Source organism: Rhyacophila brunnea, unplaced genomic scaffold (genome assembly GCF_057557595.1).
Source record: "Rhyacophila brunnea isolate RB1 unplaced genomic scaffold, BYU_Rbru_1.0 scaffold_1, whole genome shotgun sequence".
Taxonomy (NCBI): Eukaryota; Metazoa; Arthropoda; class Insecta; order Trichoptera; family Rhyacophilidae; genus Rhyacophila; species Rhyacophila brunnea.
The window spans coordinates 5,839,617-5,853,105 of NW_028232751.1; the positions used below are offsets into that span (position 1 = coordinate 5,839,617).

At 36.3% G+C, this 13,489-nt stretch overlaps 1 protein-coding gene across 2 annotated transcripts in view; it reads right to left on the reverse strand.

The window, feature by feature from the left end:
• The window catches only part of trio (trio Rho guanine nucleotide exchange factor), a 627,840-nt gene that overhangs the window by 431,366 nt on the left and 182,985 nt on the right, over window positions 1–13,489 (reverse strand). For both annotated transcript variants that reach the window (XM_085940798.1, XM_085940792.1), the window contains 9 exons: window positions 13,129–13,357; window positions 10,951–11,176; window positions 10,382–10,585; window positions 8,965–9,320; window positions 8,200–8,424; window positions 6,921–7,275; window positions 5,863–5,976; window positions 4,901–5,412; window positions 2,863–2,959 (listed from right to left, as the gene is read on the reverse strand). In XM_085940798.1, the coding sequence (XP_085796924.1) occupies window positions 2,863–2,959; window positions 4,901–5,412; window positions 5,863–5,976; window positions 6,921–7,275; window positions 8,200–8,424; window positions 8,965–9,320; window positions 10,382–10,585; window positions 10,951–11,176; window positions 13,129–13,357 (2,318 nt within the window). The remainder of the gene's footprint in view (window positions 1–2,862; window positions 2,960–4,900; window positions 5,413–5,862; window positions 5,977–6,920; window positions 7,276–8,199; window positions 8,425–8,964; window positions 9,321–10,381; window positions 10,586–10,950; window positions 11,177–13,128; window positions 13,358–13,489) is intronic.

The window sequence follows — 13,489 nt, forward strand, 5'->3', positions numbered from 1 at the left end:
TTATTGTATAATTATTGATGACTGTACAAGCGTTGAATTTAGGAAACCTTCCCTGCAAGCGGATTTATTGCACTTGATGAACTAGTATTTTTGAGGGCTTTTGTTAAAATGATCAATATATTCAAATTTAACATAATAAATCGTCCCCTTTCATTTTTAGTCTCAAATTGTATACAAAATAAATTGTTAGGAGCATACATAATATTATCATCTACTGAGGATTAGAGAATTCCTACTAAATCTACTCTCAGCTTTCTTTCTCTCAGCTCTCTCTTTAGCCAGAGCATTGGTGCGGAGCTCGGAGCAGGAGCACGGAGCTGTGGAGCAATGAGGGTTTACCCGGAGCACCGAAAATTTGTAGTGCTCCACTGCTCCGGATGTTTTTTTTATTATTAAGTTTTCATCCTAAAATCACATCAATCACTGCCAAGCTTCTGCTGTAATTTTATAATGAATTTTTTTTTAAATATTTAAAAAACTACTTAACTATTTTTAATTCTTATAACATTTGTATACATATTATAATACTCTTTTACCCGGAGCGGAGCTGAAGCAAGTATTAGGTCCCGGAGCGGAGCAACTCAAAAAAGGGTCCGCTCCCACCCTCTGGTTTTAGCTACACGGAGGTCTGAAGCGATGACTAATACGGAGGCCACCTTATACTTGTTTAAAACTAACTAATTTCTAATGAAGCGACATCATCACCGCTTCGTGGAAAACAACCACTGCTTTCAAATTTAGTAATAATCGTGTCCGTTCGTTCGTTTGCCACCCCTAAGCAACGCACGGACGTCAGTGTCTGGGTCACAATCCACAGTCATGAGGTCCCAACGACAGATTATAGGTATATTAATTAGCCATTTATACAAACCCCACTTCATAAGGAAAAAACAACGTCATATTAATGAATATTGGATTGATACCTGATATTTTTTTTTTACAATGCAATATTAATTGGCAATAGCAAAGTGTAGGAATTTTAGCAATTTAATAATTACTCGCGGCGGCTAACAAAATTCACCAAGGGCTGCAGTAGACGGTGGTGTATATTAAAATACCGCAACATTTATTCAACGCTGCGAAAAGCAAAAATAAAAATACTCGAACAGAAAATCTAATAGCTGCGCTATACACGTTGCGAACGAAAAACACTTTTTTTCTGTCGGCTGAATTTTGACGTTGATCCGACGGAAATGCATTTGAAGGGCGAAAAAATAAAAGAGTTGGCGTTTAAAAAACATTTCAAATCGAATTAAAAAAGGTTTAAGGTCGATCGTGGACAAACACAAATTAATATCTAGGGCAATTATCGATGGAAGGACAGGGTCCAATTTGCAATGCGCTCGAGGCACGTTCACTAGGGTCGTAAACAATATTACGCAAACGATTTTTAAAAACATCACATACGCTCCTAACTACAACTGTAAATTTCCATGAATCAATAATCACAATCAAGGATGATAATATATTTTTATTTACCTGTATTAAAGTTGTGAGAAAACCTTAGTTTAAAATCGCGTAGATAACAAATGTTTTTCAGCGCTCGAAATGGAAAATTTCACGATCTGGAATAATTTTACGAAAATATCTACTTTTTTGTGTTTTTTTTTTTTATAAAAATAAGTGTGTTTAAATGGCATATCTAGCTCAGACGATCAAATAATTTTTCCAAGAGGCGGAGCAAAAATTTTCGGGATTTTACGAACTGGAACGGCGATCCGGTCTGCTCCGGCCATTTTAAACTGTTTGTTACAAGCCCACTGGCGCAACCGAAATAACTTAAATAAATTAAGTGCTAAAAAATCCGTGTAAGCGGTCGAAACTACTCCTATTCGTTACCTATTAAATCATAATATTACTCTTTTACTTTAAATTCAGCACTAGAAATTTTTCGTCATATAAATTAAGTCCTACGTAGGTGAGACGGTAAAATAACCATTACACGAGGCGGAGCGATAAACTCGGGGATTTTATGAATTGGAGCAGCGTTACGGTGCGCTCTGGTTCATTTCGAGCCCTAAATTAATTCCTACTATCTGCTCGGTACTGCTTCCTATGGTAGCAAACGTGGTGTATTATGGGACATACCAATTATATGCAAGTATAATTTAATTAAGAACTTTAGTATACAAGACGAACGATCTGCAACATGCAACACCACATTCATTTGTTTCGAAAATCTGTCATTGAGTATTCAGTGAAAATAATGTATTTGAAAATCGGAACGTTTTAGTGTGACAATAATGTTACCATAATATTATTATTAAAACGATTTATTATATACTTGTTGCCCGGTACTGCTCCCTATGTGAGCATATGTGGTGTGGTGGGAAACTTGCTATATAGAAACTATATATTGCGCATATAATGTAATTAGAAACTTAGTTTTCAATGTGAAATGCCATGCCAGCAACACTACATTCATTTGTTTTGAAAATCTGTAATCGAGTATTCCGTGGAAATAATGTATTTCAAAATTGGAATGTTTGGAGGTAACAAAAATTGTAACCATATTATTTATAAAACGATTTACTGCCCGCCCGGTACTGCTCCCTATGTGAGCATATGTGGTTGGTGTGGGTTAGAAATCCATAAAGTTGTCCACCTGGACAGATGCCATATCACACGAAGATTCATAGTAGTTTTGATGGTCCGTACAGAAAGTTTTATTAAATTTGTATGCGTGTATTCCATACTCCTTCCACGCATTACGTATGTTAAAATTATTTATGACGGTAAAATCATTAGGATACACAGATGATGACACGGCCCCCACAAATGGGGGCCATGGGTGAAGAAACATGTTATAAAATATCATTACAGTAAATATTTGAAAAGTCAATATAAAAATAAAATTCTTACCTTATCGGAGTCTGTTGTGTTTCCACTGCCAAATGATGTCAGAGAATTTCGATCATTCTCCACACTTTCTTCGAGAGATTGACAGTCGTCCATATCCCTGCATAATTAAAAATAACAATACATTAGTCAAGACATCACTATTATGGACAACACACATTGGGACAACGTGAACCTTGAGTTGTATGGCGCATCTGAACTTGTCCGTGAAAAAAAATGGCGCATGGTATGCAAAAGGTTATCCACCCCTGGTACATAGTGCATAATCAATTATTGTTTTGGGTATTTTTTCTAATGATATGTATTTTTCTGAGGATTTCATTTTCGGAACTGTGTTTTTTGTATAATAAAGAATCTAACATTCCTAAACATTATATTGTACTAGCGAGACCCGGCATGCGTTTGTGTTTTAATTCTGTTTATTGAAGTGCTTTTGAATACACAATATTTTTTGTTTTTCCGTCTGGTGCGTGCACGAATAAATCAGAAGGTTTTCCAACGCATGAGTAGGCCACATACAGCTGTCCATGTGAGAAGCATATTCTAAATTTGGTATAGGAACGCATGCGAATAGAAGAAGATAGAATAAAAGAAGAAGATGGTTATACTAATTCAGAAACCTTCACGGGTGTGTGCACAACAACTCATCAAAGTTTCATCGCAATTGGATGAATAGTATAGGAACCATACGAGTAAAAGAAGATATAATGAAGAAGAAGAAGAATATGGTTGTACTCATTCAGAAACCTTTGCGGTCGTGCGCACAACAACTGACCAAAGTTTCATCGCAATCGGATGAATGGTATAGGAACGCATACGAATAGAAGAAGAAGAAGATGCTTATACTAATTCAGAAACCTTCGCGAGTGTGCGCACAACAACTCACCAAAGTTTCATTGTAATAATCGGATGAATGGTATAGGAACGCATACGGGACAGGCAGACAAACACACATTCATTTTTATACATATAGATAAAGATAATATTCAGTATTGAATGATAATAATAATATTTATTATAAGATTAGTAAAAATATGTTTTATGTACGCACTGACATCTGACGAATATTTTGAAAATGATTTTCAAATAACATAATATAGAAAACTGTAATATTGGATATTAATTAAAGCAATAATAATTTATTATGTATTGAATAAAATGATATTGAAATTACTTGGTGCTTATTTTAAACTGTCATGACAATAACTATTTACACGTAAAAGTGCAGACTGTCTCTCCAATTTCATTCTTCAAGAGTTAAGTGAGACGTGATGTTGTCATTTTATACTACTATCTGACAGGTCGTATTGAAAATCAGAGCTCAAAATGAGTAGTTCGTTTTATTACCGGCATGTTCGCCCTAATCGCTCTACTGCGCAGGCGCAGATCAAAAATAATCATACTTGCGCGCAATAAATCATCACAATTTGGAATCTTCCAATCTTGTTTGATTTATGCACGCAATCTTGGCAACTGCAGGATAATACATATTTTCCCATACATTTTCTTACTGTGCACAGTACATCCATGCACGTGTAAACAGGGTATAAGGTTAGTAAAAATATTTTTTTTGTATGCACTGGCATCTGACGAGTATTTTGAAAATGTTTTTCAAATAACATAATATAATAAACTGTAATATTGTAAATTATGTATTGCATAAAAAAATGATAATAATATTATTAATTTAAAGTTATAAGGTTAGTGAAAATATGTTTTATGTACGCACTGACATCTGACGAATATTTTGAAAATGTTTTTTAAATAACATAATATTATAGAAAACTGTAATATTGGATATTAATTTAAACAATTATCAACAGAGGTAATAATAATTGCAATAATAGTGAGGCTATTAAAATTTATTGTTCATCTTTATTATTTATCAAGCTAGGGTGAGGAATTATCTATTTTGTACAATATATTATTATTATTATAACGTTAGAAAGTAGAAAAGGCAGAAATGTGTGTGTGTCGAAATCAACTTAAGATATAAAAAAAAAAAAAACTAATTCGATAGAATATTGAAAATCGTTCTTACCTGCTAGATCGCTGATTATTAGACGACTTCTGCCTGGCAGGACTCTTGGGAATGTTGAGCGGTAAAGTGGAGCTGAAGTACGTCTCCTGGATGACTTCCCGGACTTTCTTTATCCATTGCAACTTGACATCGAGGCAAGTTGCTCGCAGAACTAATCGGTAATCGCTGACCATTGGAGCTCTACCGGTCCATAGTGCAAATTTATTCTCATCTCCTTCGATATGCTCGGTAATACCTAATTCTGCAGTGGAAATTGAATTTTTGAAGACATATTTCTTAGTTTGGTTATCTTTAATTTCCTTGGTAAGGAGCAAGTACATCTCGAATAGGAACACACGACGTTCTCTTCCTTTCCGCACTAGGCCTTTGGATTCCCACACTAAGAACGCGTCTTGGAGTAAAACTTCTCCAAATACACCAATTTGTGCTTCACCAGGAAGTCCTTCCACAAGAGATAAATGCATCGCATCGTTTGCCTTCTTTGGTACTGCCAGCATCACTTCACATGCGTCCTAAAATAAAATATAAATTAATTAGTTCACAAAAAAAGTTTATTATTCAATGAACTCATATAAGACCTAACAATATGTAACATGAATTATTTACACTGTCTTCCATAGAAAAACCTATGTCTGTAATCTAGTTTATACAACAATCCTGTATCCCAAGACCCAATGTTTTGTGTTAATGGCTAAGAACCATTCCATGTATGAAAATCGTAATTTAAATACTTTCTTTAATCACTTCCATGATTGTTATGATTGATTTATATTACTTGAGATTTTCACAGTCGTTTATTATCATAGTACATTTTTAGGTTGTCACTGTGTGTTATTTCTTCTCCTTTCCTTGACGTTTCAGCGATGAGCCCGAAACGTGGAGGAACAAGCAATGACCTGAAAATCTAATACGATGGCAGTAAATAATGTATAGAATTATTTTATATAGTGGATAATATTTACCCTAATTTCCCCTGGTCCTTCGAGACAACATCCTTGAAGGTCTCTTAACAGCAATTGGTATTTTGTAATCCGCTGAACTGGCTTGATTAAAAATGCATCTATGTGGTGTTCCAACTGTAACAAAATAATCAACAATATTGCAATCATATTCAATGGCTGAATTCATTTGAAATAATCAGTCTATCTTGTAAAACACGTAAATACCATTTTGGTCAATTATTTATACGTTATTGAATACACTAATATTATCGACTATCTGTGTAAGATTCTCCACCCATAATACATCTTATTTCATAAATCAATTCACAAAAACCTCGTAAATTTCCTACAACAGAAAAATTTACAACTGTATTATTTCGTAAATAGTAGTGTTTTGATTTTGTCGAGTTAATTGTATTTTTTTCATTTTTAAATTTCTAAATAATATGCAACCTGGAATATGCCGATGACGCTGTCTTATTCGACTGCTTAATTGAGGGGATTAAAGAGACAATTCGCCCCGTGTTAGTTTTCTCAACTCGATGCAAATGTCTGGGACTCACGACTGTACTCAGTTGAAATCAAATGCCGCCTATTCAATGCTTGCATTCTGAAAGTGCTGCTCTACGTGAGCAAGTCAAGGCACCTTATGAATACTCAGACTAAGCTTTGAGAACAAATGATTGCGTCGGATACTGGGTGTGCAGTGGTAGAGCTTTATGAGTAATGAGGAGATAAGAGGGCTGATCAAACAGCCTCTCATCAGACTGAGAGTGAAGAACCAATGTTGGACCAGGTTCGGCTACATGTTATGGATGCCTCGATAGAATTTTAACCTGGCTAGCCTGCTCTTCAAGTAAACCAGATTCCAGCTGCTAAAGACCTGGGATGATGCAAGACGATCGGCGAGTGACAAGGATTCTTTGAATTCAGGTTGTGTGGTGTTCATATGCTCAAACAAAGGGATGGATAAAATTGAAGCGGATGAAATATTTCGAAAATCTATTTAAAACAAAAATAACACGATTTTTACTGTTTCCTGAATAAAGTTTGTTGTAAGCTGGCGATATAATATTTACCTTATGCTTATGCTGAAGGATGTCAAAGTATGCTTTCCCGTTCTGCACGGCGATATTGGAATCAGATTTGTTCTTGCAATAGTTTACATACATGTCGAACTTGTATGACCAGGTGACAAAGCAATGGCCAACATCTTCCGGGAATTGAGCATATTTTTCTATTTCTTTCAGAAAAGTCTCTTTGTGAAAACAGAGAATTTCTTCAATGTTGTGGAATATAACATCCTCTTTGCCCAAGATTGACGCGGGGACGGACGCAGGGTTGGCTTTCATCTCGTGCAAAAAGCATTTGATGCATATCTCAAGGTCTTTCACATAGGCTTGCTCTGTTGCTATTAATTCTTGCATGATGAAACTGAGGGAAAAATACAAAATCAAAATATAGGTAAAATGCAGTTTACATTAATTTGCGGCTATAAGTTTCAAAGTCACCTACATATTTCGTATATATTTTCAAATTGCAAAAACCATTAGAATTTGTAATAGAATATTCATTCTGTAAACATATAGCTAAATAAATTGTTCTAAGGAGTCATTAAAATTAATAAAAAAAACCATGTTTAAAGGTAGTCGAGAAATAATATAAAGTGTCACTTGATGAGTATAACTGACTTTGCAATCTACCTCCGATTTAATATTATACCATGAGTATGAGTTTACTGCTGACAGTAAATATTATCGCGACCCATAACAAAAAATGCATATGTAAACATTGCATGCGTGGATCAAAAAAGTTCAAAAGTTTCTGAATTTTCATGCGACAATTAGATTGTGCGATAACTGCGCCTGCCCAGTAGAACGATAGTGGCTAACTTGCCGGTAAAAAACGAACTGCAGTCAAACTTGGTTATTACGAGGAAGATGGGACCGACTGAATTTGCTCGTTATAAGCGTTACTCGTTATATCAGAGAACAGGTATTTTTAAATGAGCAGTCACATAACACAAGAAGTCAAAGAAAAGAGAATCGTAATAACCGAGTTCGACTGTATAACGCGCAGAGACTCATTTTTAAATCTATGCACGTGTCCAGGCGCTATTATTTTACAGACAGAAAAGAGAGTCTTCAGAGAAACAGAATCAAAAAAAATATAAAAAAATTAAATGGAGGTAACCGACTTTGAAACCTAAAGCCTTATTTTCCATAATATTATTCTAATTCAGTTTTGATCTAAACCTAAACCATAGTTTCCTAAACTTTTAGGATAGTTTTTTTCAGAGAGGTTCAGTAGATTGAAATTTATTGTTTGTTTGAAATACAATATTGGTGAGTAACTCACTCGCGGCGTCTGGAGTTCTTCACTTTGATTTCATCCTTCGAGGTGAGTGCCCGGCTCTCTTGTGAGGAATGCTGGTTAATATCGATGGAAGCAATGGACGAGAGCAGAGTAGCTTCTGCTCCACTAGACGTGTAAGACACTGAGTTTGAGCTGCCTTCCTGCGATGAAGATCCTGCCCCTAAGTGCATCTTATACTCATCCATGCTTCTAGAGAAGTCTTTGTACCTGCAGAAGAAAAATGTTATTTCAGTTATCATATTTATAGATTTCTGGGTTTTCACTATATGTACTTCTTCCTTCTTTCAATTTGTGAAATGATTAACAGAACCACATAACTAATTATAAATATCTTCTTCTTTCTGGCACTAGAAGCCTATGTAGTCTTGGCCTTCACCAGTATCTGCCTCCATTCAGGTGTGTCTAAAATGGTTTCCCTCCAATTTAGGATGCCCAGGGTGGACCCGTAAAAAGCGTACAGCTCGTAGTTATATCTTCGTCTCCACCCCAACTGTGTGTAAGTAATGGGTCTGAAGATATCATGCAGCACGCTCTACTGAAATGAGCCCAATATTTTTTCTTAGCTTTTAGTCATGCACCTGGTCGTCAACCCATACATGACAACTGGTCTTATTAGTGTTTTGTACGAGATGCATTTCAAGTGTCGGTAGCACCTTCATTAGTTTAGAAATATCTTAATTTCAATTATTGTTTTTAATACAAATTAAAATTAAGAAAAATTGTAATTGAAATAGATAAGTTTCATACCTTAAATCAACAGCGGCAACCCACTGCTTGATATGAGAGGCGTGAGCATGTCCTTTATCCACGAGCCCATCAGCCAATTGGGTAAGTAGATTTACCCTCTCTTTACTCTCCCTAGCAGTGCCTCGGAAGTCAGCCTGCTCCCGGATCAACTTCTCTCCGGTAACCATGCCAACTGAGCTCTCTGACACGGATGGAGACACCTGTAGCTGACCGGTCGTGGCCAACCGTTTGGCGGCCAAATATTTCTCCCCAGTGTCCTGTATCCACTCAATAGCTTGGCGAGCGGATCTTTCAAACAACACAAATTGTTGACACTGATCTAATCTCTTTTTTCTTATTGTCCAATGTTCCAAAACCTGAAAAGTTATATAAATTATTAAAATACACTCTAACATGAACAAAAGTGCAATAATATAAGATAGTAAGTACGCTAATAATATAATTAAATAATTCATATTATGAAAAACTACCAGAAAACCCACAGAGTTTTCGTGATAGATTGCATATTTCAGGAAAAAACATCATCAAAAATTTAAATTATCCTAGTGGGTCTATTCTATACTTATCGACCGCTAAAGTGATAAATATTATCAAACATAGGGTAGGTTTGTATCAAAGTATTAGCACTTATTGTAACAATTACATGGTTGTAATTGTTAATATAATTATAATTATAATAAATCGTTTTCCCTCACAGATCGTTCATTTTTGAAAGTCCCGCCAAACATCCATAAGAACAATGTTTAATAATCCCACATTAACTGTTCCCCGATTTATTGTTTTCCTCGATCTATCGTACAAATATTATGATCCCGTCACAAATATTATGCCGATTGACTGTTTTCGATTTGTGATATGTGATTTCGCTTTCATAGAATTGTTTATAAGGCGCTTGAAGAAAACTAGAACTCTAACTGAGAAACTGAAAATAATTCAAGCGTCGAAAAAAATCTAGGAAAAACGAATTTTACTATCCTTATAATAATACTTATCCCGCATTTATCGTTATTTATTTAGGGTCCCACTGAATTTTAACAGCACCTCTCTTGGCTGTGATAAAATTTAGAGCGTGATAGACAGTTTTGACCGTTTAGACGGCTAACTTATTGTAACAATTATAATACCTCGATACAAATATGTAATAAATACTATCACTTTAGCGGTCGATAGTCGCCTTGTGTATAGAATAGACCCGCTGGTCAGTGAACATATTGCAGGTGTATAAAAAAAGCATATGCCATCAAATTGTTATTATAGACACATTATAATTCATTTTATGTCCCATGATGTCATATGAACTCAGTAGGTGAGCATATTTTGCCCTCTCCCTCTAGTTTCAACCTTAAGGATGACGTGTCTTCCTACACGTTCACCCCAGCTTAGGTGAAATCACTTTGACACATCCAATATTGCTTACATTATTTTCTTGAGCGAGAACTTCATCCAGGATGGAGCGGACGCGGGCATCATATGAGGCAGGGGTAGTGGTGGGTGCGCGTGCACACGCCCTCGCACTCCGACCCGCATACTTCAAAAACGTCTCCGCCGTTCGTCTCGCCAGCGTACACGCTTTCAAAAATGCCTCCTTTTGTTCCTGATGTTTACCAATGAGCTGTGAAACCTGTAGCAGAATAAACAAATCACATTATTTTGGAAATTATTCTATTTTGTATATTTAGAATACAAAAATCGATCGCCTACCGTAACTCAATTTGGAGAACACTAATGAGCAGGTATTAATAAAAGGCAATAGTTAAAGTTTGTCGCAATAAAGCATGGCAGTCGTAGCATAGTGGTGATGCATAGGGCGCGATACTCAAGAGACGCAGGTTCGATTCCTGCCGGGTGTCTTACTTTTTTCGAAAAAGATTTTTTCTATTGGCTATATTTTCTCATGAGTGTTTTCAAAATTATGTATGTTACCTTGAAGATTGAAATCAGCGATTACCTTCAAGGGGAGAGGAACAGTGAAGAGAAAAATTTTACCTGAGAAGCCTTGTCCGTGGGTGAGGTTTTATTGATGTCCCCAGGGGCAGAAGCTCCTCCGCACCAGTCTTCATCTCTTCGGTACTCTCGTTCTAGAGAATCCAAAACTGAGCAGACTTGCTCTGCCGTCTTATAGAAGTTCAAACTTGCAGTTACCAGCTTGTGACGTTCTTCAGCCAGGACTACTAGCTTTTTCCAACGTGTTGTTACTTCCTCTGATATATCACTGAAAGTGAAAATAGTTGAAATTCTCAGATCAATTTTAATTTAAATAAATCTTAAGTATAATTTGACAAATTTTAAGCTCAAAATGCGCACAGCGAAGCCGCCAGTATGCATATGAGCATGCTACGAATTGGTCATTCCTGAGCTCGCCGGTCGTCGCATCGCATACAATATATCCACGTTTCAAGAGGTTTATGCGCAATTGTCGTTAGGCTGCTATGTGTGTGGTCATGTCTATGCAACATCGGTGTGACGTTCCTAGAATGTTTGATTATGGCTATGAAGCAGACAATGCGAGTTTAGACGTGCGAGCCGGCTTACATATGCAAGACATTCTGATTTGAGATTACGCGAGCCTAATGCCGGGTCCACACTGGCAACATGTCGCGCGACAACCTCGTTAAATTTTACGATAATTATCATAATTGCTTAAGAAATTTTACGATAATTATCATACTAATCGTAAAATTTAACAAGGTTGTCGCGCGACATGTTGCCAGTGTGAACCCGGCATAATACTACAAGGTTCTAAGTGTTCGTCCTTGAAAAAACAAACCCAACAATGAAGTAGTACTCTAAGCTGCCTCATTGTTACTTTTGTTTCTCCAAGGACAAACACTTACAACCTTGTAGTTCTCCACTCGCGATTAGATAGCTACCATATTTATCGAGGACTTGAGCAATCTTTTTAACTGATATTATACATGAGGTATGTTCCTAAATTATAGATGCTAGCATAAAGTTCCTAATAATTAACAAGAATCTTGATATTTTTTGTGCATCCTTTTCCACATGTTAAATTATAAATTTAAAATGCAGTATTTTCTGCTACAATATTTATTTATGCTACAGAACACCCAGTACTAAGGTGATAACCATAAATCTTTCTTGGATTATGGATATTTTATGGATTTTAAATCATCTGGATATATAAATGAGAATTTATCTCATATAATTAACTATTTAAATAATTGTTAAGCGAACTAATTTTTGACATAGAATCATTGATATACTACTAGATGAGCAGTTCCCATACAAGTGTCATTTTAAAAATGTACCACAAAAGATATAACGAATATCGTCTTATAATATTTCCTTGTAGGTATAATGCGTTAAGACCGTTAACATGGATTACCGAATTTCACCCGTATTGCCCTGGCTGTAAAACTAAATTTGCGTTCTTGGAATAGTGAACCTAAGGGTACTGCAACGCAAAACAGACAGAGCAAGTCGTCATGCGCTGACTATTAGTTAGAGTAAGATGCAAGCTAGACCGGGCTTACTCAGTAAGTTTTAACAAAGGCCGAGTCGCTGAAAATCGGGCGTCATTTTAAGAAGCATACGATTCATCCAGTAGTATATCAATGCATAGAATCTAAATGACTCATCATCATCAGCCTGAATCTATCCACTGCTGGATGAAGGCCTCTTCAAGCTGCTTCCACTTCTCTTGGTCCTGTGCGTTGCGTTGCCACGTACTTCCGCAGAACTTTATCATTTCATCGATCCAGCGGCCTCTAGGATTACCTTGCGGACGTTTTGTACGTTTTGGATACCACTGGGTGACTAAATTCGTCCAACGATTGTCTCTTCTTCTAGCAATGTGTCCAGCCCATCTCCATTTGAGGCTTTTAATAAACTCTATTATATCGCAAGCCCTTGTCTGCTTCCTTATCTACTCATTCCTCTTTTTGTCGTTTCGCGTTATGCCAAGCATGCACCTCTCCATACCGCGTTATGCTACTATAAGTTAAATGACTGATAAGAAAAATAAAAATATAGAGATTATATTTTCCGAAGCCATCATAAAAATATTGCACTATAAAAGCAGGTGTTGAAGAATCTGTCGAATAGCACAGGACAAGAAATGCCTCCGTTGAACTGATATCTAGACCTGTAGTGAAGTGATAAACCAAACAGAATAATAAAATTACCATTGAATATTATAATTACCGTATTGTTTGTGGATCGTAATGTTTCGCGGTAACGAGGGCGTCAGCTCGGTACTTGACCTGCACCGCACTTGCATGGGTTCTCTCGACGGCGACCTGGAACTGATCGTGCTCCCGTCGAAGCCTCTCTGCATCCGTCAGGTTTCCCGGCACACTGAACGAAGCTGCCAGCATCGCCTCTCCATTGCGGATCCAACTTATCACTTGTTGAGCATCATTTTGAAATTGTCCTGAAGATTAAAAAATGAAATAATATTTGTAATTGCTTCAAATTTGATATACATGTTTTCCTGATATTTGTGTGTAGTTTCTGCAGTCATGTTTGATTTAGTACATTTCATAAAAGGTGTTATGTTATTATT